Source organism: Ranitomeya variabilis, chromosome 6 (assembly GCF_051348905.1).
Source record: "Ranitomeya variabilis isolate aRanVar5 chromosome 6, aRanVar5.hap1, whole genome shotgun sequence".
Lineage (NCBI taxonomy): Eukaryota > Metazoa > Chordata > Amphibia > Anura > Dendrobatidae > Ranitomeya > Ranitomeya variabilis.
Window position 1 is genome coordinate 33,234,493 of NC_135237.1, and position 26,788 is coordinate 33,261,280.

At 44.0% G+C, this 26,788-nt stretch overlaps 1 protein-coding gene across 1 annotated transcript; it reads left to right on the top strand.

Annotated features, from left to right (window-relative positions):
• Nucleotides 1-26,788, top strand: LOC143783209 (uncharacterized). Its single transcript, XM_077271628.1, has 12 exons — nt 1-106; nt 1,851-2,297; nt 2,390-2,524; nt 3,189-3,312; nt 4,652-5,612; nt 9,357-9,553; nt 11,082-11,143; nt 19,300-19,422; nt 19,515-19,649; nt 19,760-19,880; nt 23,264-24,052; nt 25,513-26,788. The coding sequence occupies exons 2-12, from the start codon at nt 2,220-2,222 to the stop codon at nt 26,313-26,315; spliced, it is 3,528 nt and encodes a 1,175-aa protein (XP_077127743.1). The 5' UTR covers nt 1-106; nt 1,851-2,219; the 3' UTR covers nt 26,316-26,788.

Here is a 26,788-nt window from a genome sequence, read left to right on the forward strand (position 1 = left end):
CTTGAGCTCACGGAGCTCCTTCAGCTTTTACTGTCTGTCATCTCTGACTGTTATATGGACCCGGCGACAGAAGAGAAGGCGACGTCGCCCGTGTTACACCGTGACGGTATCTTTACCTTTGTTTAACCCCTTAATAACCATGCCTCTCCCCCTTTTAGAAGCCCAATTTTTTTTTTCCCTCTGGAAGAAATTATTTTTTTATCCCTTTTTTGGAGGCTTCAAATATTTTTTGTTAATTACATAAGCTGATTAACCCTTTCTAGACTGGACAATTTTCCATTTGTATTTTCTTTTTCCTCCCCTTCTTCCAACAGCCGTACCTCTTTTATCTCTTCATCCACGTCGCCGTTTGAGGGCTTGTTATTTACAGAATTAGTTGTCATTTTGAATAACATCATTCTGAAATTTCTAAAAAAAAAAAATATATATATATATATATGATGTACAATAAAAAAAATTATATTGCGGTACCGCAGTCATAAATCCAGCTGTTAAATTGAGTCCCATTGTCACAGAGTTGATGCACATCCTGACCAGTTTGAATTCTCAGATTTTCCTCTCTTTGTCGTTCTTAAAATGACCTTTTAGTACTAAGACTTTTAAATCCGTCATACAGTGATCAGGTTCAGAGAAATGTTTTTCCGCAGGCGTGTCCAGTTCATTCTTGTGTGCCTGTGTAGATTCATCCTCGTTCATAGTTTTTGCTTAGTTGGTAAACAAAACCTCCGACTTCTCAATTTCCCTGACTCCCGACTCCAACTCCACAGCCCTGGTCACTACTGAGCATGTGCATAAAGTGCACCACAGATTCATCTCTACTATCACCCCACAGAACTGGTTACTACTGAGCATGTGCATAAAGTGAAGCACAGATTCATCTAAACTATGACTCCACAGCACTGCCTCACTACTGAGCATGTACATAAAGTGCAGCACAGATTCATCTCAACTATGATTCCACAGCACTGGTCACTACTGAGCATGTACATAAAGTGCAGCACAGATTCATCTCAACTATGATTCCACAGCACTGGTCACTACTGAGCATGTACATAAAGTGCAGCACAGATTCATTTCAGCTATGACTCCACAGCACTGCCTTACTACTGAGCATGTGCATAAAGTGCAGAGCAGATTCATCTCAACTATGACTCCAAAGCACTGCCTCACTACTGAGCATGTGCATAAAGTGCAGCACAGATTTGTCTCAACTATGACTCCAAAGCACTGCCTCACTACTGAGCATGTACATAAAGTGCAGCACAGATTAATCTCAACTATGACTCCGCAGCACTAGTCACTACTGAGCATGTGCATAAAGTGCACCACATATTCATCTCATCTACAACTCCACAGCATCGGTCACTACTGAGCATGTGCATAAAGTGCACTACATATTCATCTCAACTATGACTCCACAGCACTGCCTCACTACTGAGCATGCACATAAAGTGAAGCACAGATTTTTCTCAACTAAAAACTGAGATCCTTAGATCAGGAACAGAACAGACATTTATGAGACATTTTATAACTTTCCCAAATTGTTCTGAAAAATTTTACAACAAATCCTGCACTGAACTACTGTACCCAATTTATAATATGTTTTAGGAGTTGGAGTTGTTCCATTTCATACCAACTCCACCAAATTGGGCACCGACTTCAACTCCACAGCCCTGGTTTCCCCAATATCGGTTCCTCCAGGGCACCTTGAACATTGTATTATGTACACAACATCAGCGGATGTTCATGAGGTGAAATCCATGATCTCATAGTCCTGATTTTTGATGGGTATGCGGACTGTATTTGTTGGTAATATGTGGGTACAAGTTTTGCATTTCTTATTGTTACAGAGGAATGTTCCCGTCTCTGACGATGATGAGAGGACACTTCTGGCAAGGAGATTCCTTAAGTTAGGGGGATGTTTGTAGGAGAGAAGTGGTAGTTCTGGAATTATTCCTTTCAGCCTGTGGTCTCTATGGAATATGTTTTGAAGATCAGCACCAATCTTCCTTAGGATGCTCATGTGGGGTTTGTATGTGACCACAAGAAGCGACTGTTGTTGTCCTCCCTCTGTTTACAAGGATCCCAAGAAGCAGCCGCCGGGACCACAAACGAGGAATATTTCCTCTTTTGCATGAGAGTTATTATCACATTACAACAAAGAAACAGTTTTTATTCACAGACTTTAGCTTCACGAACATAGAGTTCCAACATTCAGGATGAACGATGACAATGGTCACCTCTCTCAAGAGATCCTAAAACTAACCCTGGAGATCATCTACCTGTTGACTGGAGAGGTGAGGGATTCTGAGAATGTGACAATGAAGCTACCACTGTCTTCTACATCCGTATTTAATAACTTGTGCATATTTTATTACTCGATATACAGGACTGTATCGTAATAAAAAAAACATCAGAAGAACCCGTCATGGCCCCTCAGCCGGCCTCTGTGATACAAAGGGAAAATTACGATAAAAAGATTCTACAACTCACCAACCAGATCAGTCAGCTGCTTTCTAGAGAGGTAAAAAAAGAAAAAACTTTTGTAAAGTCAAGAATAACTTTCGAACTTCTGAGACTTGACCACCTTGGAAACAGTCTTGTGTCAAAATTAAACTAAGGTCCCAAATCATTATTGTATTTTTTCATCTAATTTTTAGGGTTCTTCACCTCTTTTTTTTCCTCTTTATTCTTCTTTTATTTTGTTTTGATTTTCCTCCTTATTCTTCTTCTATTTTAGATATTCGTAATTTTTTTTTGTTTGTCATTTGTATTTTCAGACGTTTTTGTCCAGTTCATCAAGTTAGAGTTTTTAAAAAGTTGTAACATTTTTGCGCAAATGTGCTCCAGTTACCCACCACTCTTCCATCTTCCTGGAGTGATTTTATGTACTTATGACATTTTTGCCGTAAGTTGGGCAACATTTTAGGCGAACATGTAACTTTTTGCACTAAAACGTTGCAAAAAAAAAAAAATTAAAGACAGAAATAAAGAGCTCCTTCATTTTGCGCAATATTCACAAACCGCATGCGTCATCTTGAAGAATTTCGCACAAAAAAGGCAATGAATACCACAAAACAAAAATAAAAAACTGACTTAAAAAAACCTCAAATGATGAATCGGGCTTAAACTGATTTCCACACATCATTTACTCACCGATTTAATATTTTATCGTTCTGTTTCTGCAGGTTCCTCTGCGATGTGACGATATAACGGTTTATTTCTCCATGGAGGAGTGGGACTATGTAGAAGGACACAAGAGTCTGTACAAGGACATGGCGATGGATGATGATGATGAACTCTCCACTTTGGGTAATATTCTGTGCCAATAAGAGGTGTATCTAGGTTTTATGGGATCTGGAGCAATAATTCAGTTTGGCAACCACTCATCTCTGCAGACTTCCATCTTCTCCGGTCTTCTGCAATACGTCCCCACACAATGCCCTTAAAGATAGCAGTGTCATAATGCTCCTGAATAAAAATATGTGACCTATGCTGAGTACCTGAATAATTGTCCCTCCCTATAGTCCTCGCACAAAATATGATCCCCACATTGTCCTTCTTATGGTACATGCCCTCCAAACTTCCGCCTCCTTTCCATACTGGGCCCCCTCTTTTCACATTCCTCTCACACTGTGTACCTCCATACTGCCCAGTCTCTATACAACACCCCCTCACCACACTCCTCCCCTTGGCTTCCTGGCTGTGGCCTTACACTTTTCTCTCATGCCAACCCCACCACACTACTCAGTTTTTATTCTGTGCCCACTCACACTTTTCTCCCCATACTGTCTCCTCGCACTATTCCCCTCGATAGTCTGCTCACACTTTTACCCTCTCACTCTCCATGCTGCCTCCTCACACATTCCCCTTACTCCTTATACTGTGTCCACACCCATCCCATCACCCTCGCTCCCCATACTATGTCCGCATTCATTTTCTCCTCGCTCCTCATACTGTCTGCACCCATCCCCCATATTGTTTCCTTATACATTCCCCCCATCTACACCTTGCTCCTCATATAGTGTCTTAAAATTTCTCCTGCTCCCCATTTTGTGTCTGCACTTGTTCCTTCCTTGCTCCCCAAGCGTGTGTCCCCCACACAACCCAGTAAATCCCCCCACACTAAATCCCCCTGGTTACATTTAATCTTCGGTGTCTACATTTTTTATGGAGCACTTACCACCAATGTGTGCCTATTCAGCCCCGGCGAGTGACGTTAGACACTCCAGATGTTTCTTCGACCCGGCGGTCAGAGCTGACAGGTGGCTCAGAGGACTGGCGACTTCCATTCCGGGGGGGCAACAAAATGCAGACACCGGTAAAAACACTTCAGAACGCTGTATTAGGCGGCCTGACTGCGCCCCACCATGCCGCCTGCGTTCGGGGCTCATGGCCTGGCTGCCCCACACACCACATACAACTCTGGTGCCAATTAATCTCCAAACTTCCTACTCATGGATTTTTAAACCTGTTCCCCATATTTTTCCTTAAGGTTTTGAAATCTGTAAGTTGCTCCCATGCTCAGAGATGTATTAAATATCCATTCACCATCTGTCGATGTGAACCCTCCAGTATCTAGGTTGGTGCTATATAAAGGTGTCCCATGATTTGCCCTTTTTTTTCACCCAATCTACATTTTAATTTTCAGGACAGCACGACAGCATGAAAACTAAGGAAGATATTGAGATCGTGAAGGCTGATCATACATGGAAACATGAAGAAATGCTTCAAGAATTCCAGGGAGAAAACTACATTATCCCTTTTCCCATCACAACTGTTTTTTCCACAGATTTGTCCTTGGATTTTTCTGAATGCATGGGACCTTCACTTGATGCCTCGGATAGTATTCCTAGAAGTGATGGAATATTTACTGATCTTGAACCCAATAACTGTGTCATCCAGAACTTAACAGATTTGCCTTTAGATTGTCTTCCAGACCAGAGATCTCCACCAGATAGTGCAGACATAATTCCTAATGTGTATCCTAAATCCGATGAATGCGTCATCCAGAGTCTAAATTTTATTTCAAAAAACACAATTTATACTTCTAAGAAAACCTGGCCATGTCCTGAATGTGAAAGAAGCTTTACCAGTAAGAAAAGCCTTGCTACACATATGAAAACCCACACAGGGGAGAAGCCACTAACATGCTTCGAATGTGGGAGACAGTTCATCCATTACCGCAGTCTTTTCGATCACCGAAGAATTCACACCGGCGAGAGGCCATTTTCTTGTTCAGAGTGTGGAAAATGTTTCAGACATTACCGCAGCCTTCTTGATCACCAACTAATTCACACCGGCGAAAAGCCGTTTTCTTGTTCTGAGTGTGGAAAATGTTTCAGACATTACCGCAGCCTTGTCGATCACCAAAGAATTCACACCGGTGAAAAGCCATTTTCTTGTTCCGAGTGTGGAAAATGTTTCAGACATAAAGTCGGTCTTCTACGACATCAGAGAACCCACACAGGGGAGAAGTTATATGGTTGCTTAGAGTGTGGAAAACGCTTTGCGCAGAAAATTAGTCTCGATCGTCATATACGGATTCACGCCGGATTTATGCCGTTTCCAGGAAATAAATGCAGCTTAAATTTCATGCAGAATGAATCTCCGTGAACATCAGAAAAATCAATACTGGTGACAGATCATTTTCATGTTCCTGCTGTCAAAAGAGATTTGCCCAAATTTTCCAGACAATTTTCATAGTAAAAAAAACTCCTCTCGGGTGAAAAAATAAAGTAATAACAATGTCACTGTGATAATAAATTCTTAAAAACAATTTAAAAATAAAATTGAATAATGCTCTTTATTACAGAAACGCATCCATTTTCATGGGCAGCTAATCAGATCAAAAAATGAATGAAAACCCACTCTAGCCAATTTGGTAAATGTTACTGAATTTTGGGCAAAAAAATGGTTTAGGTATTTCTTCAGCTCAGACCAGTGGCGTATCTAGGGGGGGGCAGCCGGGGCATTTGCCCCGGGCGCAGCCGGCAGGGGGGCGCAGTTGGGCCGCCTAAAGCGGCGGTCCGCAGTGTCTCCCCCGGCGGCTTCATTCTGCCGCCCCCCGCACTGGGAGTCAGCTGTTCTCTGTGCCGACTGTCAAGCTGACAGCCGGCACAGAGAAGCTGCAGCGTGCCGGCTCCCAGTGTTCAATTGTACTCGTATCTGTGATGCGAGTACAATTGAAGCTTTGACTGCCGGGTCAGAGCGACGCCAGCAGCGTGATCAGGTCATGTGATCACGCTGCTGACGTCACTCACCTGCGCGGCAGAGCAGGAGCTGCAGATCGACCAGGAGACACAGAGCGGTGGTAAGTGCTCCAGTGGAGCTGAAGACACCGAAGGTGCAGGGGGGGATTTACTGTGAGTGGGGATGGGGGGCATATAATATTGTGGGGGGATTTACTGTGAGTGGGGATGGGGGGCATATATTGTGGGGGGGATTTACTGTGAGTGGGGATGGGGGCATATATTGTGGGGGGGATTTACTGTGAGTGGGGATGGGGGCATATATTGTGGGGGGGATTTACTGTGAGTGGGGATCGGGCATATATTGTGGGGGGGATTTACTGTGAGTGGGGATGGGGGCATATATTGTGGGGGGGATTTACTGTGAGTGGGAATGGGGGGCATATATTGGGGGGATTTACTGTGAGTGGGGATGGGGGCATATATTGTGGGGGGGATTTACTGTGAGTGGGAATGGGTTGCATATATTGTGGGGGGGATTTACTGTGAGTGGGGATGGGGGCATATATTGTGGGGGGATTTACTGTGAGTGGGGATGGGGGCATATATTGTGGGGGGGATTTACTGTGAGTGGGGATGGGGGCATATATTGTGGGGGGGATTTACTGTGAGTGGGAATGGGGGGCATATATTGTGGGGGGGATTTACTGTGAGTGGGGATGGGGGCATATATTGTGGGGGGATTTACTGTGAGTGGGGATGGGGGGCATATAATATTGTGGGGGGGATATACTGTGAGTGGGAATGGGGGGCATATATTGTGGGGGGATTTACTGTGAGTGGGGATGGGGGCATATATTGTGGGGGGGATTTACTGTGAGTGGGGTTGGGGGCATATATTGTGGGGGGGATTTACTGAGAGTGGGGATGGGGGGCATATATTGTGGGGGGGATTTACTGTGAGTGGGGATGGGGGGCATATATTGTGGGGGGGATTTACTGTGAGTGGGGATGGGGGGCATATATTGTGGGGGGGATTTACTGTGAGTGGGGATGGGGGCATGTATTGGGGGGATTTACTGTGAGTGGGGATGGGGACATATATTGTGGGGGGGATTTACTGTGAGTGGGGATGGGGGGCATATATTGAGGGGGGGATTTACTGTGAGTGGGGATGGGGACATATATTGTGGGAAGGATTTACTGTGAGTGGGGATGGGGGGCATATATTGTGGGGGGATTTACTGTGAGTGGGGATGGGGACATATATTGTGGGAAGGATTTACTGTGAGTGGGGATGGGGGGCATATATTGTGGGGGGATTTACTGTGAGTGGGGATGGGGGGGATATATTGTGGGGGGGATTTACTGTGAGTGGGGATGGGGGCATATATTGTGGGGGGGATTTACTGTGAGTGGGGATGGGGGCATATATTGTGGGGGGGATTTACTGTGAGTGGGAATGGGGGGATTGTGGGGGGGATTTAATGTGAGTGGGGATGGGGGCATATATCGTGGGGGGGATTTACTGTGAGTGGGAATGGGGGGCATATATTGTGGGGGGGATTTAATGTGAGTGGGGATGGGGGGGATATATTGTTGGGAGGATTTAATGTGAGTGGGGATGGGGGGGATATATTGTGGGGGGATTTAATGTGAGTGGGGATGGGGATATATTGTGGGGGGATTTAATGTGAGTGGGGATGGTGGCATATATTATTGGATGGGGGATATTTAATATGAGTGGAGATGGGGGGATTTATTGTGGGGGGGAGATTTAATGTGAGTAGAGAGGGGGGATTTATTGTGGGGGGAGATTTAATATGAGTGGGGATCGGGGGATTTATTGAGGGGAAGGGATTTAATGTGATTGGAGATGGGGGATTGAATGTGTGTGGGGGGAGATTTGTCATGGGGATGGGGGGATTTAATGTGTGGGGGAGATCTAAGGACACAAAATGAAGAGCAAAGGGGGAGATGGGGGGGCATATATGAGGAAACAGTATGGGGGATGGGTGCAGACAGTTTTGGGTCAAACGGGGGAATGTATGCGGACACAGTATGAGTAGCGATGTGAAAAACGTATGTGGACAGATTACGGGGAGTGAGGGTGTTGGGATGTGTGCATGCGTAGCATGGGGGACAGTGTAAGGGCACAGCCAGGAGGGGACAGTATACAAAGGAGGGGGAGTGTGATGAGAGGGTACAGTATAAATACTGGGCCCTATAGGGACACAGTGTGAGAGGACAGTATGAAGAGGGGGCCAGTATGGAAAGGGGAGGTCCGTGTAAAGAGCGGGTACCATAAGAGGGACAGTGCGGGGGTCATATTTTGTGCAGACAATATAGTGAGGGGCAATTTTTTTATTCAGGAGCATTATAATGACACTTGTATCTTTAAGGGCGTCATGTGGAGATTTTCTGCAGAAGAGCGAAGAAGATGGAAGTCTGCAGAGACGGCTGTGGATGAGAAAACCCATCATGGGGATCTGGACAAGATGAAGAAATGAAGGAGAACAACTCCAGAGACGACGTCATCTATAAGGTACCTGGATGTAAATGTTATTTGTGATACTAACTAACTCTCATGTTTTTATTTATGTTAGGAGCATTAAAGGGGATGTCCAGGTTTGTGATGAGTCTGCAGTCATTCTTTGTGACTGCAGACTTCTGAGTTCTCACAGTGCGCACTGCACGCTGTCAGGATTCTCTCGTGCCGGCGATTTACATACATGCGGTCACGTGCTGACTAGACATGTGTGGCCTCACTCAATGAAAATGAACTGAGTGAGGCCGGGCACGTCTAGTCGGAATGTGGTCAGAAGTATATAAATCACATACTTGTGCTGACATGACTGTCCACCGGCAAGGGAGAATCCTAAAAGTGTGCAGTGCATGCGTTGTGAGAATTCAGAAGCTGCGATGTCAGGATTCACCTCTGCAGGTTCCAGTCGTCGACACATGGACACTTCACTCATATGCGACTTTCATACTCCATGGTCCTGTAACAACGAGCTTCTCTTCTGCTTCTCTCAGTTTTTCACTGAACATTGGGAGCTTAAGGGAGAGGAGCTCATTGGTACATGACTAAGTGTGCAAATCGCATATGTTCTGGGGGGGGGGGGGGGCAAACTGAATTCTTGCCCCGGGTGCCAGAAACCCTAGATACACCTCTGGCTCAGACGACTACACCAAATCCATTATGGGCAACTCCATGCCAAAGTTTGAGAAGGAGAGGATGCAGGAGTCATTGGCAGATACGGCCTCGGAGAAAGGAATAAAATTGGGGACCGTCTTGTGCAGTTCTATCATGAGAACAAGCATAGAATCACTAACACGTGTGTCAAATATGGAGGACAGGTGTAAGAAGAGGAGTGCTGAGAATTGTGTGCAGTTAGTAGGTCGGATCAGATGAATGGTGGGGGAAGCCAGGTTTCTGTGGCGAGGTGGGGGGTGAAAATAGTTGGACTTGGGGTGCAGTTGAAGAGAACTGTGAGAATGTGAGTAGGTGGTGGTCTGAGAGGTGAGTTTATAAGATTAGATAGGGAACAGAGGTAAGGGGAGGGGAGAAGATGGGATCTAGAGTATGTCCCTCTTTGTGGGTGGGTTTCTTCTTTTTGATCCTGGTGTAGTAGGAGGACAGTAATTGCCCTTGTCATTTATGAAGGTGTCATGTTGGAGGTCGCAGCCTTTTCTTTGTGTCTCCGTCATGTTTTTCTCCATCAATTAAAACTATCTGTGAAGCCCCCATGTCTGTCATATACTATATAATAAAGTTCTAAGCCTAGGTTAGATTCTTTGGTACTATTGCATGTATGATATATATGATCCTTGCACAAATCTCCACCCACAGGTATTCAAGAAGACACTTGTGCCTTGCAGCGCTGGAGTCCTGGGTTCTAATCCCACCTTGGACAACATCTGCAGGAGTTTGTATGTTCTCCCCGTGTTTGCGTGGGTTTCCTCCGAGTTCTCCGGTTTCCTCCCACATTCCAAAGACATACTGATAGGGAATCTAGATTGTGAGCCCCATCAGGGACCGTAGAGAATGTGTGCAAACTGTAAAGTGCTGCGGAATATGTAAAAGAAGATACCTTAATTTAATAAGGGACACAAATCACAGCATCTCTAAAGAAGACCTGCCATTCATTACCTGACGTGACCGTCTCACTCAAGGTGCTATAGGGTGACGTGACGCCCTCGTGACAGTAACCCTCAATAATAGGAAACTGGGCAAAGAATTGTATATGCTCACCTGCCTGGGTTGTGACCTGACACAACTCCGTGCTTGTCAGAAAGACGCGGATTCAAAACAAACAGGAAAAGAGAGGTCATTCCTGTGCGCTGACACCGAGTGAAGACAAGAGTGTATGTTGTCTGGATCTTCATTCACTCATACATCGCATTTCAAAGTCGGGTTGACTCCTTCATCAGGTATACAGGAAAGATATATATCTTGGTACTGGGTTAGCCAGTAGATAAAAAAATATTTAGAATTGAGAGTCCTCAGTGGTTGATACCTTTTAATGGCTAACATCAGGTATAGTGATTCCGCGGGGAATATTTTTCAAGCACGCCGAAGACACTCAGCACCGAGCATGCCCTGATAACACCTTATCCGAGCACATTCGCTCATCACTACTAGGTTTCTCTAATCTCTACCAACATTTTTTAAATTGTCCACTAGAGGCCGCTCTCCAGCCATCCGCCTGCCTCCACTCTAGACTGACTGATCACATGATCATCACGTCATCTCCGTAGCTTCAGGTTTCCAGTCCCTCTAGTCATGTGACTGGTCACATGCTCGTGATGCCACCACAGGTCCTGGAGCCCACGGAGGTCCTTCAGTTATTATCTGTCATTTCCTCTGAGACTGTCGTATGGACCCAGGGACAGAAGAGAAGGCGACTCGTGATGTTTCCTGGCGTGTAACATACGCAGCGGACACTCCGGTAATATGCACAATGGGGGGAATGTTTACTATTGCTTAATGGCTATTCCTTACATAGATATTATGGGATTGTTTACATCCGTAGACTGGGGAATTGCATAAATAGCAGTTCCATTAACCCCTTAAGGACCAAGCCACTTTGTAGGTTAATGACCAAGCCTTAGTTTGGAAATCTGACCACTGTCACTTTATGTGGTTATAACTCTGGAACGCTTCAACGTATCCCACTGACTCTGAAACTGTTTTTTTTATGTGACACATTGCACTTTATGATAGTGGTAAAATTCCTTCTTGTGTTTATGTTTATTTGTGAAAAAAAATGTACATTTGGCAACAATTTTGAACATTTTACAATTTTCAAACTTTTAATTTTCATGCCCTTAAATCACAGAGATATGTCACACAAAATAGTTAATGAATGACCTTTCCCACATGTCGACTTTACATCAGCACAATTTTGGAAACATATTTTTTCTTTCTTAGGAAGTTATAAGGGTTAAAAGTTAACCAGCGATATCATATTTTTTAAACAATATTTACAAAACCATTTTTTTAGGGACCACCTCACATTTGAAGTGACTTCGAGGGGCCTGTATGACCGAAAATACCCAAAAGTGACACCATTCTATAAAACTGCACCCCTCAAGGTGCTCAAAACCACATTCAAGAAGTGTATTAACCCTTCAGGTGCTTCGCAAGAATTGAAGCAATGTGGAAGGAAAAAAATGAACATTTAACTTTTTTTTCCACACAACTGTTACATCGGACACAATGTTTTTTATTTTCATCAGAAAATGAACCACAATATTTGTTTTGCAATTTGTCCTGAGTACACCGATACCCCATGTGTGGAGGAAGACCACTCTTTAGGTGCACGGCAGAGTTTGGAAAGGAAGGAGCGCCGTTTGAGGTTTTGAATGATGTGCCTAAACAATGGAAACCCCCCATAAATGATACCATTTTGGAAACTAGACCCCTCAAGGAACTTATCTAGATGTGTGGTGAGTATCTTGAACCACCAGGTGCTTTATAGAAGTTTATAACAGCAAACAAAATGAAAAAAAAAAACACCTTTTTCCAACAAAATTTTTATTTTAGCCCCAATTTTTTTATTTTCTCAAGGGTAACAGGAGAAAATGGACCCCAGAATTTGTTGTGCAATTTTTCCTGAGTGTGCCAATACCCCATGTGTGGGTGAAAACTACTTTTGAGACACAGCGTAAGGCCGGAGACACACTGGTGCGAGATGCAGCCGAGTCTCGCTGGTTAAAAGCAAGCTGTAACACCGGCACTCTGGAGCGGAGCGTGCAGCTGCATAGCAATACATGGAGCTGCACGCTCCGCTCCACAGTGCCGGTGCCACAACTTGCTTTTAACCAGCGAGACTCGGCCGTATCTCTCAGCAGTGTGTCTCCGGCCTAAAGCTCAAAATGGAAGGAGCGCCACATAATAGTGCAAATTTTACTATTGTGGTTTGAGGGTGCCATGACCCACTGGGAGAGTCCCTGATGTGCCAGAACAGTAGAACACCCCATAAGTGACCCTATTTTACAAACTACACCTCTCGATGAATTCATCTAGGGGTGTAATGTTCATATTGATACCAAGGGTGTGTCACAGAATTTTATACCATTGGGCAGTGAAGAAAAAATAATTACATTTTTGCCACAAAAATGTTGTTTTATCCCCGATTTAAATTGGCAACAGAATTGGTCCCCAAATTTCTTCTGAATATAGAAATACCCCATATGTGGCTGTACAGTACTGCTTTGCCATACGGAGAGTCTCGGTAGGGATGGAGCGCTCTTTGCCTCCTGGAGCCCAGATTTTCCTAGAATAGTTTGCAGACTCCATCTACAGAGCCCCCTAAGTGCTAGAGAGCAAAATCCCCACCCCCACCCCTCTCAATTGACCCCATTTTGGAAATTATACACCTGCCAAATGTGAATGCTAACTGTGATATATGCACACTGGGGCTCAGAAGGGAGGGGCGCATTTGGATTTAGGAGTGCAGAGTTCGCTGAATTTCTTTTGGGGGGCAATGAGCTATTTTGCTTTTCTAGAGCCTTTGTGCTACCAGTAACGTGGAAGCCCCCTATATTTCTGTTAACAGATGACAGACCTGAGTGAGGACTTGTTTTTTTGTGGACTGAGTTGAAGCTTTTATTGGGAACATTTTTCATAACGTTTGGGATCACATTTATCCTGCGCTCTACGCTGAGCACTTTGGGGTTTCCATCTAAATCTCTGAGTGACATGACAGATGAAACTCCCGAGGGATCCAATAACTATAATGAGGCAGCAGAGTTACTACGGACTCCGTCTGGCCTCTGTTCAGCGGTGTCCTTCCTTTCAGAGGTGCACAAAACTATGGTGGACCGCATTTTTATGCACGTGTAAAAAGATGGACACCGCCAGATCACAGGTCCTATGGTGTCCACAGTGCCTCCATCTGCCTCTTTATAAGGAATCTTCCGCCGCCGGTTCTGTCTGAATCACGTATTTCAGAGATTTACAAGGAAACCCCGGTATAAGCGCTCAGTGTAGAGCACAGGATAAATGTGCGCCGAGCTTTACTGCGATCTTTGGGAGGCAGAAGGAACAAATCCACAGCAGGTGAAGAATTGGATTTATTTTTCACGCTGTTCCTCGTGTGGTATAAGTGATTAAGCGACTTTATTCTTCGGGTCGGTGCGATTACAGCGATACCAGATTTATATCCATTTTTTATGTTGGGCTTCTGTCACTAAAAAATGCTTTTTTTCGCCAGAAGAAGTTTTTGCATCACCATATTTTGAGAGCTATAATTTTTCCATATTTCGGCCGACAGTCATGTGAGGGCTTATTGTTTGCGGGACGAGTTGCCATTTTTATTGGTACCATTTTCGGGCACATGACATTTTTTGATCACTTTCTATTCTGATTTTTGCAGAGTCTGAATGAACAAAAACCAGCAATTCAGGAATTATTTTTGTTTGTTTATTTTCTCTTCGATTCTGCATGTGATAAAATTAATAAGGCAGTTTTATTCTTCGGGTCAGTATGATTACAGCGATGCCTCATTTATTTTTTTTTTATGTTTTGGCGCTTTTGCACAATAAAAGCTTTTATAGAAAAAATTATTATTTTTGCATCGCTTTATTCTGAGAGCTATAACTTTTTTATTTTTCCTCTGATGGAGCTGCATGGCGGCTTGTTTTTTGCAGTACAAGATGACATTTTTATTATTTATATTATTTTTATTTACATTCGTCTTTTTGATTGTGTTTTAATCCACTTTTTCCAAGCGGCATGATGATAAAGCATACTGTAGTTTGCTACATTTTTGTGTATTTTTTTTGCAGCATTCACTGAAGGGGTTAACTAGTGTGACACTTTTATAGATCGGATTGTTCCTGAACACCAATACAAAACATGTGTACTTGAATTTTTTTACATAAAAATGTGTATTTATTAGTGGACTAGATGGTGGCCAGATTCTAACGCATCAGGTATTCTAGAATGCACAGCCACGTAGTATATAACACAGCCACATAGTATATTGCACAGCCCACGTAGTATATAACACAGCCACGTAGTATGTAGCACAGCCCATGCAGTATATAACACATCCCATGCAGTATATAACAGCCCACGCAGTATATAACACAGCCACGTAGTATATAGCACAGCCCCCTTAGTATATAACACAGCCCATGCAGTATATAACACATCCCACGCAGTATATAACAGCCCACGCAGTATATAACACAGCCACGTAGTATATAGCACAGCCCACGTAGTATATAGCACACCCACGGTTATATTGCACAGCCCACGCAGTATATAACACAGCCACGTAGTATATTGCACAGCCCATGTAGTATATAGCACAGGCACGTAGTATATAGCACAGCCCACGTAGTATATAGCAATGTGGGCACCATATCCCTGTTAAAAAACAATTAAAATAAAAAATAGTTATATACTCACTTTCCATAGGCCCCCGGATCCAGCCGAGGCCTTTACCAATGCTCCTCGCGACACTCCGTTCCCAGTAATGTCTATCGGCAATAACCCGTGATCATGAAGCGGTCTCGCGAGACCGCCACGTGATCTTGGGTCATTGCCGCAATACATTCTTGGGACCGGAGCGCGAGGAGCGGGAAAGGCTGCTCCGGACTTCGGAAGGTGAGAATATAATGTTTTTTTGCTTTTTTTAAAGGGAACCTGTCACCCCATTTTTTTCAATATGAGGTAAAAATAGTGTTCAATAGGGCCTGAGCTGTGCTATACAATAGTGTCTTTATTATCCCCTGATTCCCTACCTTTGCTGCCAAAATACCTTAGTAAAGTCGCCGTTTTCGGCTGTCAATCACGCAGGTCTGGTCAAATGGGCGTGGTGAAATCGCTGGTTCTCCCCCACCTCTTGCTTTTCTTCCCAGCGTTGGCGTAGTGTTTCGCGCATGCGCAACAGCCGAATCCACTGCGCAAGGGCAGAAAAAGAGCGCGATCTGTGCTATTCACCGGTTTATCGGTGGCGGCGGCCATCTTCCTGAGGCCGCGCGTGCGCAGATGGAGTGCTCTGCTTCCCGGGGCTTCAGGAAAATGGCCGCGGGATGCCGCGCGTGCGCAGATGGAGATTGCGGCGGCCATTTTCCTGAAGCCGAGTTCGCATCTCAAAAGAAAGAAAAGCAAGAGGTGGGGGAGAACCAGCGATTTCATATCGCCCATTTGACCAGACCTGTAAGATTGACAGCTGAAAACGGCGACTTTACTAAGGTATTTTGGCAGCAAAGGTGGGGAATCATGGGATAATAAAGGCACTATTGTACAGCACAGCTCAGGCCCTATTGAACACTATTTTTACCTCATATTGAAAAAACGGGGTGACAGGTTACCTTTAATTATTTTTAACATTCTATGTTTTCACTATTGATGCTGCATAGGCAGCATCAATAGTAAAAAGTGAAGCGTGGTTAAATCCCGCCCCAATCTCGCTGATTGGTCGCAGCCAATCAGCGACCCAGGATTTCCGTTACAGACAGACGGAAGTTAGAAACAGACAGAAGTACCCCTTAGGCAATTATATATATAGATTATTATTATTTTGTATTTTTTTAATACATTTTTTTTTTTCCTTTTTTACCTAGTCCCTTTATGGGACTTTCACTTTTTTCACTTTGATTGAAGGTATAATGCATTGCAGTGCATTATACCTATACTGAAAGCTTCTGACACCATGCTGTGAGCATGGTCTTAGCAGCTTTCTGTAGCTTGGTGACCCGGGAGTCGTCATAACGACCCCAGGTCACCATGGCAACGATTGGGCCCCACGGCCAATCTGAATGCAGAGGGAGCTCCCGTCCCTCTGCCTCCCTCCTGAATGCTGCGATCGCACTCTATCGCAGCATTTAGGGGGTTAACAGACAGGGACGGCGCTGACACCACTACTGGCTGTTAGTGTAAAGCTTCTGCACTGATCTGGCAGGAAGTGCTGACATTTCAGCATCTCCTGCGCGATCATGGTGTGATTGGTCAGTCAGATTGACTGACCGATCACAGTGATCAGGGTGACAGCATGGGTCCCCGCACCTCTTCCCGTGCCTCTCAGCTGTCACAGACAGCTGTCGGCACTGATCTGTCACTGTGTGTTTACACGCAGTGAAAGTTTAAATGCATCACGGACACAGTACGTCATGGTGCAGGAACTGACCCCCGGCCATGACGGACTGTGTCCGTCATTGGACGTTAAGGAGTTAAACACATCTGCATTGCGGGCCCCATCCCATTCTATGTATGTAGGGCTGTTATTTCCATCCTTGTAAGATAGAGTAGGCAAGAGAAACACGCACTGTATGAACCCCGACAGTGACCCCCGCACAGTATGACGCCCCCACAGTGACGTCCACACAGTATGATACCCCCACAGTGACCTCCACACAGTATAATACCCCTCACAGTGACTTCCACTCAGTATGATACCCCCACAGTGACTCCCAGACAATTTGATGCCCCCAATGACCCCACACAGAATTATGCTCCCACAGTGACCTCCACACAGTATGATACCCCCACAGTGACTCCCACACAGTATGTTACCCACACAATGACCTCCACACAGTATGATACCATCCACAGTGATTCCTACGCAATATGATGCCCCAGTGATCCCCACACAGTATGATTCTCCCACAGTGACCCACACACAGTATGACGCCCCCACAGGGACCCAAATATAGTATGATAGCCACAAAGTGAGCCCCACACAGAGTGATGCCCCTATAACGACCATCACACAGTATGATGATCCCACTGTATGATGCACCCATAGTGACCCCCAAGTAGTAGATGCCCCCTCAGTGATACCCACAGTATGATGCCCCCACAATGACCCAAAAACAGTATGATGCCTCCACAAAGTATGATGCCTCCACAGTGACCCCGCACAGTATGATGTGCCCATAGTGACCCCAACCATATAGTATGATGACCCACACAGTGAACCTCATGTAGCATTATGCCTTGACAGTGACCCCCATCACACAGTATGATGCCTACAGTTTGATGCCCTCACAGTGACCCCCACAGTCTCTCTCAAATATGATGCCCCCACAGTGACCCCCAAACATATGAATTCCACCGGTGTATTGCTATGCGTGTGAGGTCAGACATTGATGTTGGTGAGAGGTTTCCATTTTAGTTTATTCCGAAGGTGTTAGATGAGGGTTGAGGTACAGACTCCATGTCTGTATTGACCTTGTGCACTGGGTACAGTCATGGGGAACAGAAAAGGGTGTTCACCAAACCTGACTTTAATCAAAAGGTGAATCCTAAAGTTTGCGTCCATATAGAGTAGGTTATACTTGTCAACTCTCCTGGAATAAGACAGGATGTCTAGGATTGCTGGAAGAGCAGGTAAAGATCCTGGGCACCTCACATACTCGTCTCTTCCAATTCCCGCCTGTTCTCTGCCACATAACCAGAGCTAAAAATCCTACCACTGAGCGATTGTGGCGAGAAGCGGATGGAAGGGCAGGAATGGGAAGAGGTGAATATCTGAGCTTGGTATGAAGTAATGTGAAGGCCAGGGCAGCAGAATGCAGGGCTGTGAGTTGACCGCCCCATAGTTCCATTAGGTGCCACCTATGCCTCTTCCACAGATAAGAATCTACCTTAATATTAGTATTTGTCACAAGCTACTCTGACTTTCCCTCCTTTTCTCCCATATAATCCATATTGTTAGTGCAGACACATTACCCCTGTGCACTCCTACCACTACCTTTGTATCCCACATGTTCTATCTCCTATCTAATACAGCTCGTGGACACCAATGCAAAATTTAACATAGGGCCCCCAACTGTGACAGATCATTAATAGAATTTGCCTTCATATTTGGGCCAAAGTGACCTTTTGCGCTGTTTTAATGTCCAGGACAGCCCCTGCCCAAATATATCTTTCTCTTTCATATTCATATAACTATCATGTATTTTCCAACTAACCCAATTCATCTGGTAGACTCCTTCAAACAGGAGAGATTCCCTAAAAGAAATGGCAAATCTCTTGGTCGCCTCACATTCTTGCGTTTCCTTCCTCTCCTGGGCAATGCCGCAGACTTTGACCAGCACAGGACCCTCGATGTAATGGCCCCCGGGACCTGAGGAAAGTTAAAAAATGAAAAGGTGACTTTTGAGTATCTTCTGGAGTGAGTTCAAGTTTGTAAAGGTTTAGTCTGAGAACTGGCCTGGGGTCTATAAATAATTTATTTTGTATTTATTGGTCTTAGACCTCCCCTCCAGAGTTCTGGTCTGTACACAGCCCTATTGTGTACTGTATATATACAATGATGGTCTGGCCAGGGGAAGAGCCTTGTCTGCTGACTATTTAAGCTAGGTGGCATCTCCTACCCAGTTATATAGGGCACCTACGTTGAGTTCACCCCATTCCTCTTTTATATACTATAGGCTGCAGCTCCATTTTAAGTCCCATCTTACGTTTTCCTTGATTCCTCTGACACCAGACGTTGCATCTATTTACAACTGTCCATATGCCCCTCAACTAAAACCCCTTGCAGCTGATTTTTAAATCTTTAAAAAAAAAATCTTTAAAAGGGGAAAATACTTTAATTTATGGGAGAATTTACATCCATCATCACAAATAAACAATTTCTATCCAAAGAATTCAACCCACGAAGACCGGCGTTCATTTACCAAAATATTCAGGATGGACAATGACAGCGGTCACCTGTCTCGGGAGATCCTAAAACTAACCCTGGAGATCATCTGTCTGTTGACCGGAGAGGTGAGGGATTCGGAGAATATGACAATGAAGCCACTACTGTTTCTTACATCCGTATTTTATAACTTGTACATCATTTTATATCCGATATACAGGACTGTATTGTAGTAAAGAAAACATCAGAAGAACTCGTGATGACCGCTCAGCCGACTTCCGTGATGCAAAGGGAAAATTACTATAAAAAGATTCTACAAGTCACCAACCGGATCAGTCAGCTGATTACTGGAGAGGTAAAAAGAGTATTTTGAAAAGCTGGATCAAATTCTCCTATTACCGTCCAGACTTTTCAACCTTAGTTTGGATTTTTCTGATCTATTATTTTATGGTTTTGTTTCTGCAGGTTCCTCTGCGATGTGACGATATAACGGTTTATTTCTCCATAGAGGAGTGGGACTATGTAGAAGGACATAAGAGTCTGTACAAGGACGTGGTGATGGACGATGATGAACTCTCCACTTTAGGTAATGTTGTGTGCCAATTACTCCAAGTTTCCTACTGCTACAGATTTTTAAACCTGTTCTCCAGATTTCTTGCTTTTGTTTTGGAATCTTCCATTAATTGGTCCCATGAATAGAGGTTCTTTAAAGTAGTTCGTTCACAGTCTACTGATGTGAACTCTACAATTTTTATGTTGATGCTCAGGGCTGGACTGGGACTAAAATTCAGCCCTGGCATTTGAAGGTACACAGGCCCACTTGTCACATGGTGACTGTATAATATCTTTGTACTCTTGTAGGTAACAAGAAGCGAGGGGAGTGTAATACGACTATATAACATAGAATCACAGCTGTATCCAGCATTACAGCTCAGTCCTATTTATTGCTTTTAGTTGCTGTACCAAGAAAAGCCGCTACTTTACCTACATAACTGGATCTCGTAGATAATGAAGGGATTGAGACGACCAAAGGCTGTGGAACCTCATTCTGATGCTCCATACACTTTGCCTACAGCCACTTTTGGTTCCGCAGCGCAGCACGAGACCCGGTGACTTTGAAGAGCGGTGACATCAGTAACGTCACCGTTCTTCAGATATTCAGTGTCTTGCGCTGAGCTTGGCGACTGTGAAGAGCGGTATTGTTACTACCGTCACCTCTCTTCAGAGTCACTGGGTCTCGCCTGGTCTGGGCTAGTAGTGGGGGTGTCTGATAGACCCCTCTCCATTACTTACACCAGGGATTGATAGCAGCTGACATCAACTCTAAAAATCATTACACATACCAGAATTTTAATGCTCTGGCAACTGGGAAAAGCAGTAGAGTTAGTGCTATTCCCAGGCACCGGGTGCTAACTACAACTGCCATCATCCTTGCCTGGTCTCCCTGCGAAGCATTTCTGCTGTACTTACATGCGCTGATCTCAGGCCGCTAAACGAGTGTGATCGACAATAGTGAAGTCGTTCGCTTGTTTCCCGGCCTCTTTACACCAACTGAGAAAGAATGAAGGGAACAGAACAATCACAATTAGATCAATCTGTCCCCATACAGTATCATGTTATCAGCAGCACAACTACAGTTTACACCAGCGATGTGCTGCTGAGAACAAGGATTTTTGTTCCCACATAAACAATCCAATCACTCAGCATTTTGCTTGTTTAGTATAATACACCCCATAGTCCTCCATATATTATAATGTGCACCTCAGTCCTCCATATAGTATAATACACTCCTCAGTCCTCCATATAGTATAATACACTCCTCAGTCCTCCATATAGTATAATACACTCCTCAGTCCTCCATATAGTATAATGTGCACCTCAGTCCTCCATATAGTATAATACACTCCTCAGTCCTCCATATAGTATGATACACTCCTCAGTCCTCATATAGTATAATACACTCCTCAGTCCTCCATATAGTATAATACACTCCTCAGTCCTCCATATAGTATAATACACTCCCCATACATAGTCCTCCATATAGTATAATACACTCCTCATAGTCCTCCATATATTAAAATACACTGCAATTCCTCCATATAGTATAATACACTCCTCAGTCCTCCATATAGTATAATGTACTGCCACAGTCCTCCATATAGTATAATACACTCCTCAGTCCTCCAAATAGTATAATACATTCCTCAGTCCTCCAAATAGTATAATACATTCCTCATAGTGCTCCATATAGTATAATGCCCCGCCATTGTTATCCATGTAGTACAATTCACTTCCCATAGTATAATGCACCCCATAGTTCTTCATATAATATAATGTATTCCCCATAGTCCTCGATACAGTATAATGCAGCCCACATATAGTATAATGATGCCACCCCAGAGTATAATGCAGCCACCCCACAGAATATATTGTAGCCTCCTGAGTATAATGTAACCCCCCCATAGAATATAATGCAGCCCCCTCATATAGGATAATGCAGCCCCTGCATATATAATATATGGTAGCCCCCTCATACAGCATTATGCAGCCCCCATAGAATATAATGTAGCCCCTCCATAGAATATAATACAGCACCCCATAGAATGTAATACAGCCCTCCCCCATAGAATGTAATACAGCCCCCCATAGAATGTAATGCAGCCAGCCCTCATAGAATGTAATTCAGCCAGCCCCCATAGAATGTAATGCAGCCAGCCCCCCCATAGAATGTAATGCAGCCAGCCACCCATAGAATGTAATGCAGCCAGCCCCCTTAGAATGTAATGCAGCCAGCCCCCATAGAATGTAACGCAGCACAGCCCCCATAGAATGTAATGCAGCACAGCCCCCATAGAATGTAATGCAGCACAGCCCCCATATAATGTAATGCAGCACAGCCCCCACAGAATGTAATGCAGCACAGCCCCCCATAGAATGTAGTGCAGCCAGCCACCCATAGAATGTAATGCAGCCAGCCCCCATAGAATGTAACACAGCACAGCCCCCATAGAATGTAATGCAGCCAGCCCCCATAGAATGTAATGCAGCCAGCCCCCATAGAATAGAATGCAGCACAGCCCCCATAGAATGTAACACAGCACAGCCCCCATAGAATGTAATGCAGCACAGCCCCCATAGAATGTAATGCAGCACAGCCCCCCATAAAATGTAATGCAGACAGCCCCCCCATAGAATGTAATGCAGCCAGCCACCCATAGAATGTAATGCAGCCAGCCCCCATAGAATGTAACACAGCACAGCCCCCATAGAATGTAATGCAGCCAGCCCCCATAGAATGTAATGCAGCCAACCCCCCATAGAATGTAATCCAGACAGCCCCAATAGAATGTAATAAATCCCCCCATAGAATGTAATACAGCACAGCCCCCATAGAATGTAATACAGCCCCCCAATAGCCCCACAATCCAGTTATCACTCATTAATATATTTAAAAAAACCACTCTCCTCACCTCTCCATGTGCCCCGCACTGCTCCCGGCTCTGGTCTCAACAGCTGCGGTCTGCTCACCCGACACTCAGCAGGTGCGCGATAATATGACATCATCGCGCACCCGCAGTGTCAGAGGCAGAGCGGGGAATGATGGGAGAGGGAGCGACAGCGGACGCTCTCTCCTCCATCATTGCATTCAACTGTACCGGTGTCATAGACGCCGGTATAGTTGAATGCGGCGACGCTGGGTGGGGGGGGGGGAGTCGGCGCTGGCGAGCGGCCCACTACTGCCACAGGCCCTTCTGGCATTTGCCAGAACTGACCGATGGCTAGTCTGGCCCTGTTGATGCTGTATAAAGTCTCCTCATTGGGTAATGAAATTCTATTTCTTGCTCAGGTCTTAGAATTGTGCCATCAATTCCTCCATTGCTTGAAGATGCTTCAAATTCGTCCATACTCAAAAGAGTTCTCTAAAGAGAGAGTTTTACATAAAAACACAATCTACTTCTTTTTTTCCAGGTCAGCACTGCAGCAGGAAAATCGTGGAAGAATTTATGTCTCCCGATTATAAATTGGAAGAAGAAGAAATGCTACAAGAATTTCCGGAAGACAACCTCAATATCCCACTTCCTTCTACTGCAAATTTTGCTACAGATTTGTCCTTGGATTCTCCTGAACACTTGGAACCATCACTTGACACCTCCGACAATTACAGACTTACACATTGCGAGCCCAATGAATATGTCACCCCGAACCCAACATTTGTACCACAGGAAACAATTTTCACATTGAATAAGACATTTCCATGCCCCGAATGCGGGAAATCATTTAAGCACAAAAACAGTCTTTCAATACATATTAAAACTCACACAGGAGAACGTTCGTTATCGTGTTCTGAATGCGGGAAAAGCTTTATCCATATGCGGAGTCTTCTTGACCACAAAAGAATTCACACCGGAGAGAAGCCGTTCCCTTGTCCTGAGTGTGGAAAATGTTTCAGGCATAAAGTGGGTCTTCTCAGCCACCAGAGAACCCACACGGGGGAGAAACCGTATGGTTGTTCAGAATGTGGGAAATTCTTTGCAGGTAAAACAGCTCTGAAACGTCACCGACGAGCGCATACTGGAGAGAAGCCATTTTCATGTTCCGATTGTGACGCAAATTTTACCCGAAAGGAATATCTCACTGAACATCAGAAGATTCACACTGGCGAAAAACCATTTTCATGTTTTTACTGTGAGAGGAGTTTCACCCATAAATCCACTCTTATTCAGCATGCATGTGTCTGCCCAGCACAGAATTACACCCGTAAGTCAAAACTATATAATATATATATATATATTCTGTATATTTGGAGCGTGATAAACTATTTTCATAACTCCATTAATTCTGGTTGCTTTAGCTGATGAGACTGAGGTCCTGGGAATCATGGTCTCAGCTCATTCATGAATTCAGGATTTTGGACCTTAATGACTAGATCAAAACTTTCCTAACCCTACACTTTATTTCTAGTAAGACACGAGCGGCGTCAATGCTTCCCTACAGGGAAATAAAGCTTCAACTTATTATTTTTGGAGACTTTTTTGAAGTTGATTGGTCCATAGCAACTTTATTTCAATTTAAGACAAGCGTATTTTCGTTCTTTAGGCCGACCTTGTGCACACGCACCAATACAAGCGATTTAGCTAGTTCAGATGAAAAAATCCAACGTGCGCTAGACTAATATTTTTGGGGCCGGACTAGTCCATTAAACTCAATAGTTGTGTAAAAAAAAAATGGATGCCTTACTGACAACATCCGCATGGCATTCATTTTTAACACATTCATTTCAATAATTACGGTACTTAGGAAACTGCATTTAGCCTTCTATTATTTTTTGTTGTTGTATTAGTTGATGTAAAAAAGGTGATAAATGGATGAGAGAAACAGACATACGGAGCAACATATGGATGAAATATAGTTGATTTTTTTTTTTTTTCTGGATGAAAGACAAATGATTTGTCATATACTTGTATCAACTCGGCCTTAGAAAAACATTAAATTCACCAAAATGTCATAATATTCCCAACAATTTTGAGAACTCCAAAGTTTCCCAGACAGTTACTTTATAAATAGTTGAAGGGATTGTTAGGATACAAGGCTGCAGACACTCTGTGTGACTGCAGACTTGTGAATCTTCATATCGCGCACAGTGTGTGTCGTCAGTATTTTCTGGCGGCGGGAACAGTGTGTGATTTGCATACATGTGGAAATTCAGAGAAGCCGAGGCACCAAGTTATTGATAAAAAAACTTGGATCTTTAATCCATATTAGTTAAAATCATATTGAATACATGAGGTTACATGCAGACTAGAAGTGGGCAAAGCCGTACAAGTCTAGTCGGAATGTGGCCAGAAGTATGTGGTCACATGACCACCCGCTCTCGGAGCCAGCACCAAAATATCCTCATAGCGATGTAAGTATTCACAAGTCTGTAGTCACATAGTGACTTGTAGCCTAAAGCCACACGACCCCTTTAAAGCCAGTTTCCTTTTATACAATGCAGTAATCTTACAAAAAAGTTCAAAAATAAACTTCTGAATATACAGTTCTATATTGGGTTTTGTTTCGTTCTCTTTTTTAGTTTTGTACTGTGGTTGTTTAGCATTAGAACAAGAAAGTAGCCATTATTTCTAACCATGGACAACCCCCTTTAAAAACTACCGTAGGTGTTAATGAGTAATATAAAAATGAGGCTCATTATAATTTTTTCTTTTTTATTTCACTAGTGCAACCCGAAAAATCTGTGGAGAATCATGACACTGTTTCTACTGACCCTTTAAACGAAAATATAGTAATCACGCCAGAATTTGAAGGACAAATCCCCAATATCCCATTATTCCATCCTGCAACTTTGTCCTCAGATTCACTTCCGCACTGGAGATCTCCACCGGGTATTGTTGACCGTATTCCTGGAAGTACTGAACTGCATCCTAGATCCGATGTATGTGTCGTCCAAAGTCCAAATATTAATTTTGAGAATACAGTTTATGCTGTTAAGACCTTTCCATGTCTTCAGTGTGACAAAAGCTTTAAACTGAAGAAAAGCCTTGCCACGCATATGAAAACCCACACGGGAGAGAGACCGCTGTCATGTTCCGAGTGCGGGAAAAGCTTCATCCATAAAAGGAGCCTCCTCGATCATCAAAGGATTCACACCGGTGAGAAGCCGTTTCCTTGTTCTGAGTGTGGAAAATGCTTCAGGCATAAAGTTGGTCTTCGGAGCCACCAGAGAATCCACACTGGGGAGAAGCCGTACGGTTGTTCGGATTGTGGGAGGCATTTTGCGACGAGAACCGGTCTACTTTGCCACCATAGGTCTCACACTGGAGAGAAGCCTTATTCGTGTTCAGATTGTGGTGCTAGTTTTACGAAGAAAGATTATGTTGTTGAACATCAAAAAATGCATACCGGTGAAAAAACGGTTTCATGCTCCTACTGTGGGAATAAATTCATGCATAAATCTACTCTTACTCAGCATCACTATTTTTGCCCTGCAAAGAAGATTCTTCTAGGACAGAAATTACTTTAGTGATAAATACAGGATCATTTTTACCAAGAGCTGTTGTGACTCCGAATACTAATACAAGGCTTTCATCACATTACCCTCCATCTACGGCTCTGTCCTTATTTCCCAATTCATTTATGTTCCATTAGTGTCTGTTACTGCTCCCAAAGATCTTGTATCCAGTGGACCCTTGCCAACCCATTATCCGTATTTTCGGTCCGAGTGTCGTCCATTAAAAAAAAAATGACCTCACACGGACGGCGCTCGTACTAATGTTATTCATCTGGGCTCTTCAAGATGACAGTTTTTCCACTCGATCTGAGTGTCTGCGTGAAAAAAGGTCTAGCCAAATCAGTTCTCATACTTTGCACTGATGAGGGGAAATACCCCAAAACACCATGTCTACAAATTGAGGCTTTTATCCTATCCATATTGCAAGACTCGTTAAAGGGTCGATAGTGACTTGTAGGATTTCTGCTTCCAACAGGTGGCTGTTG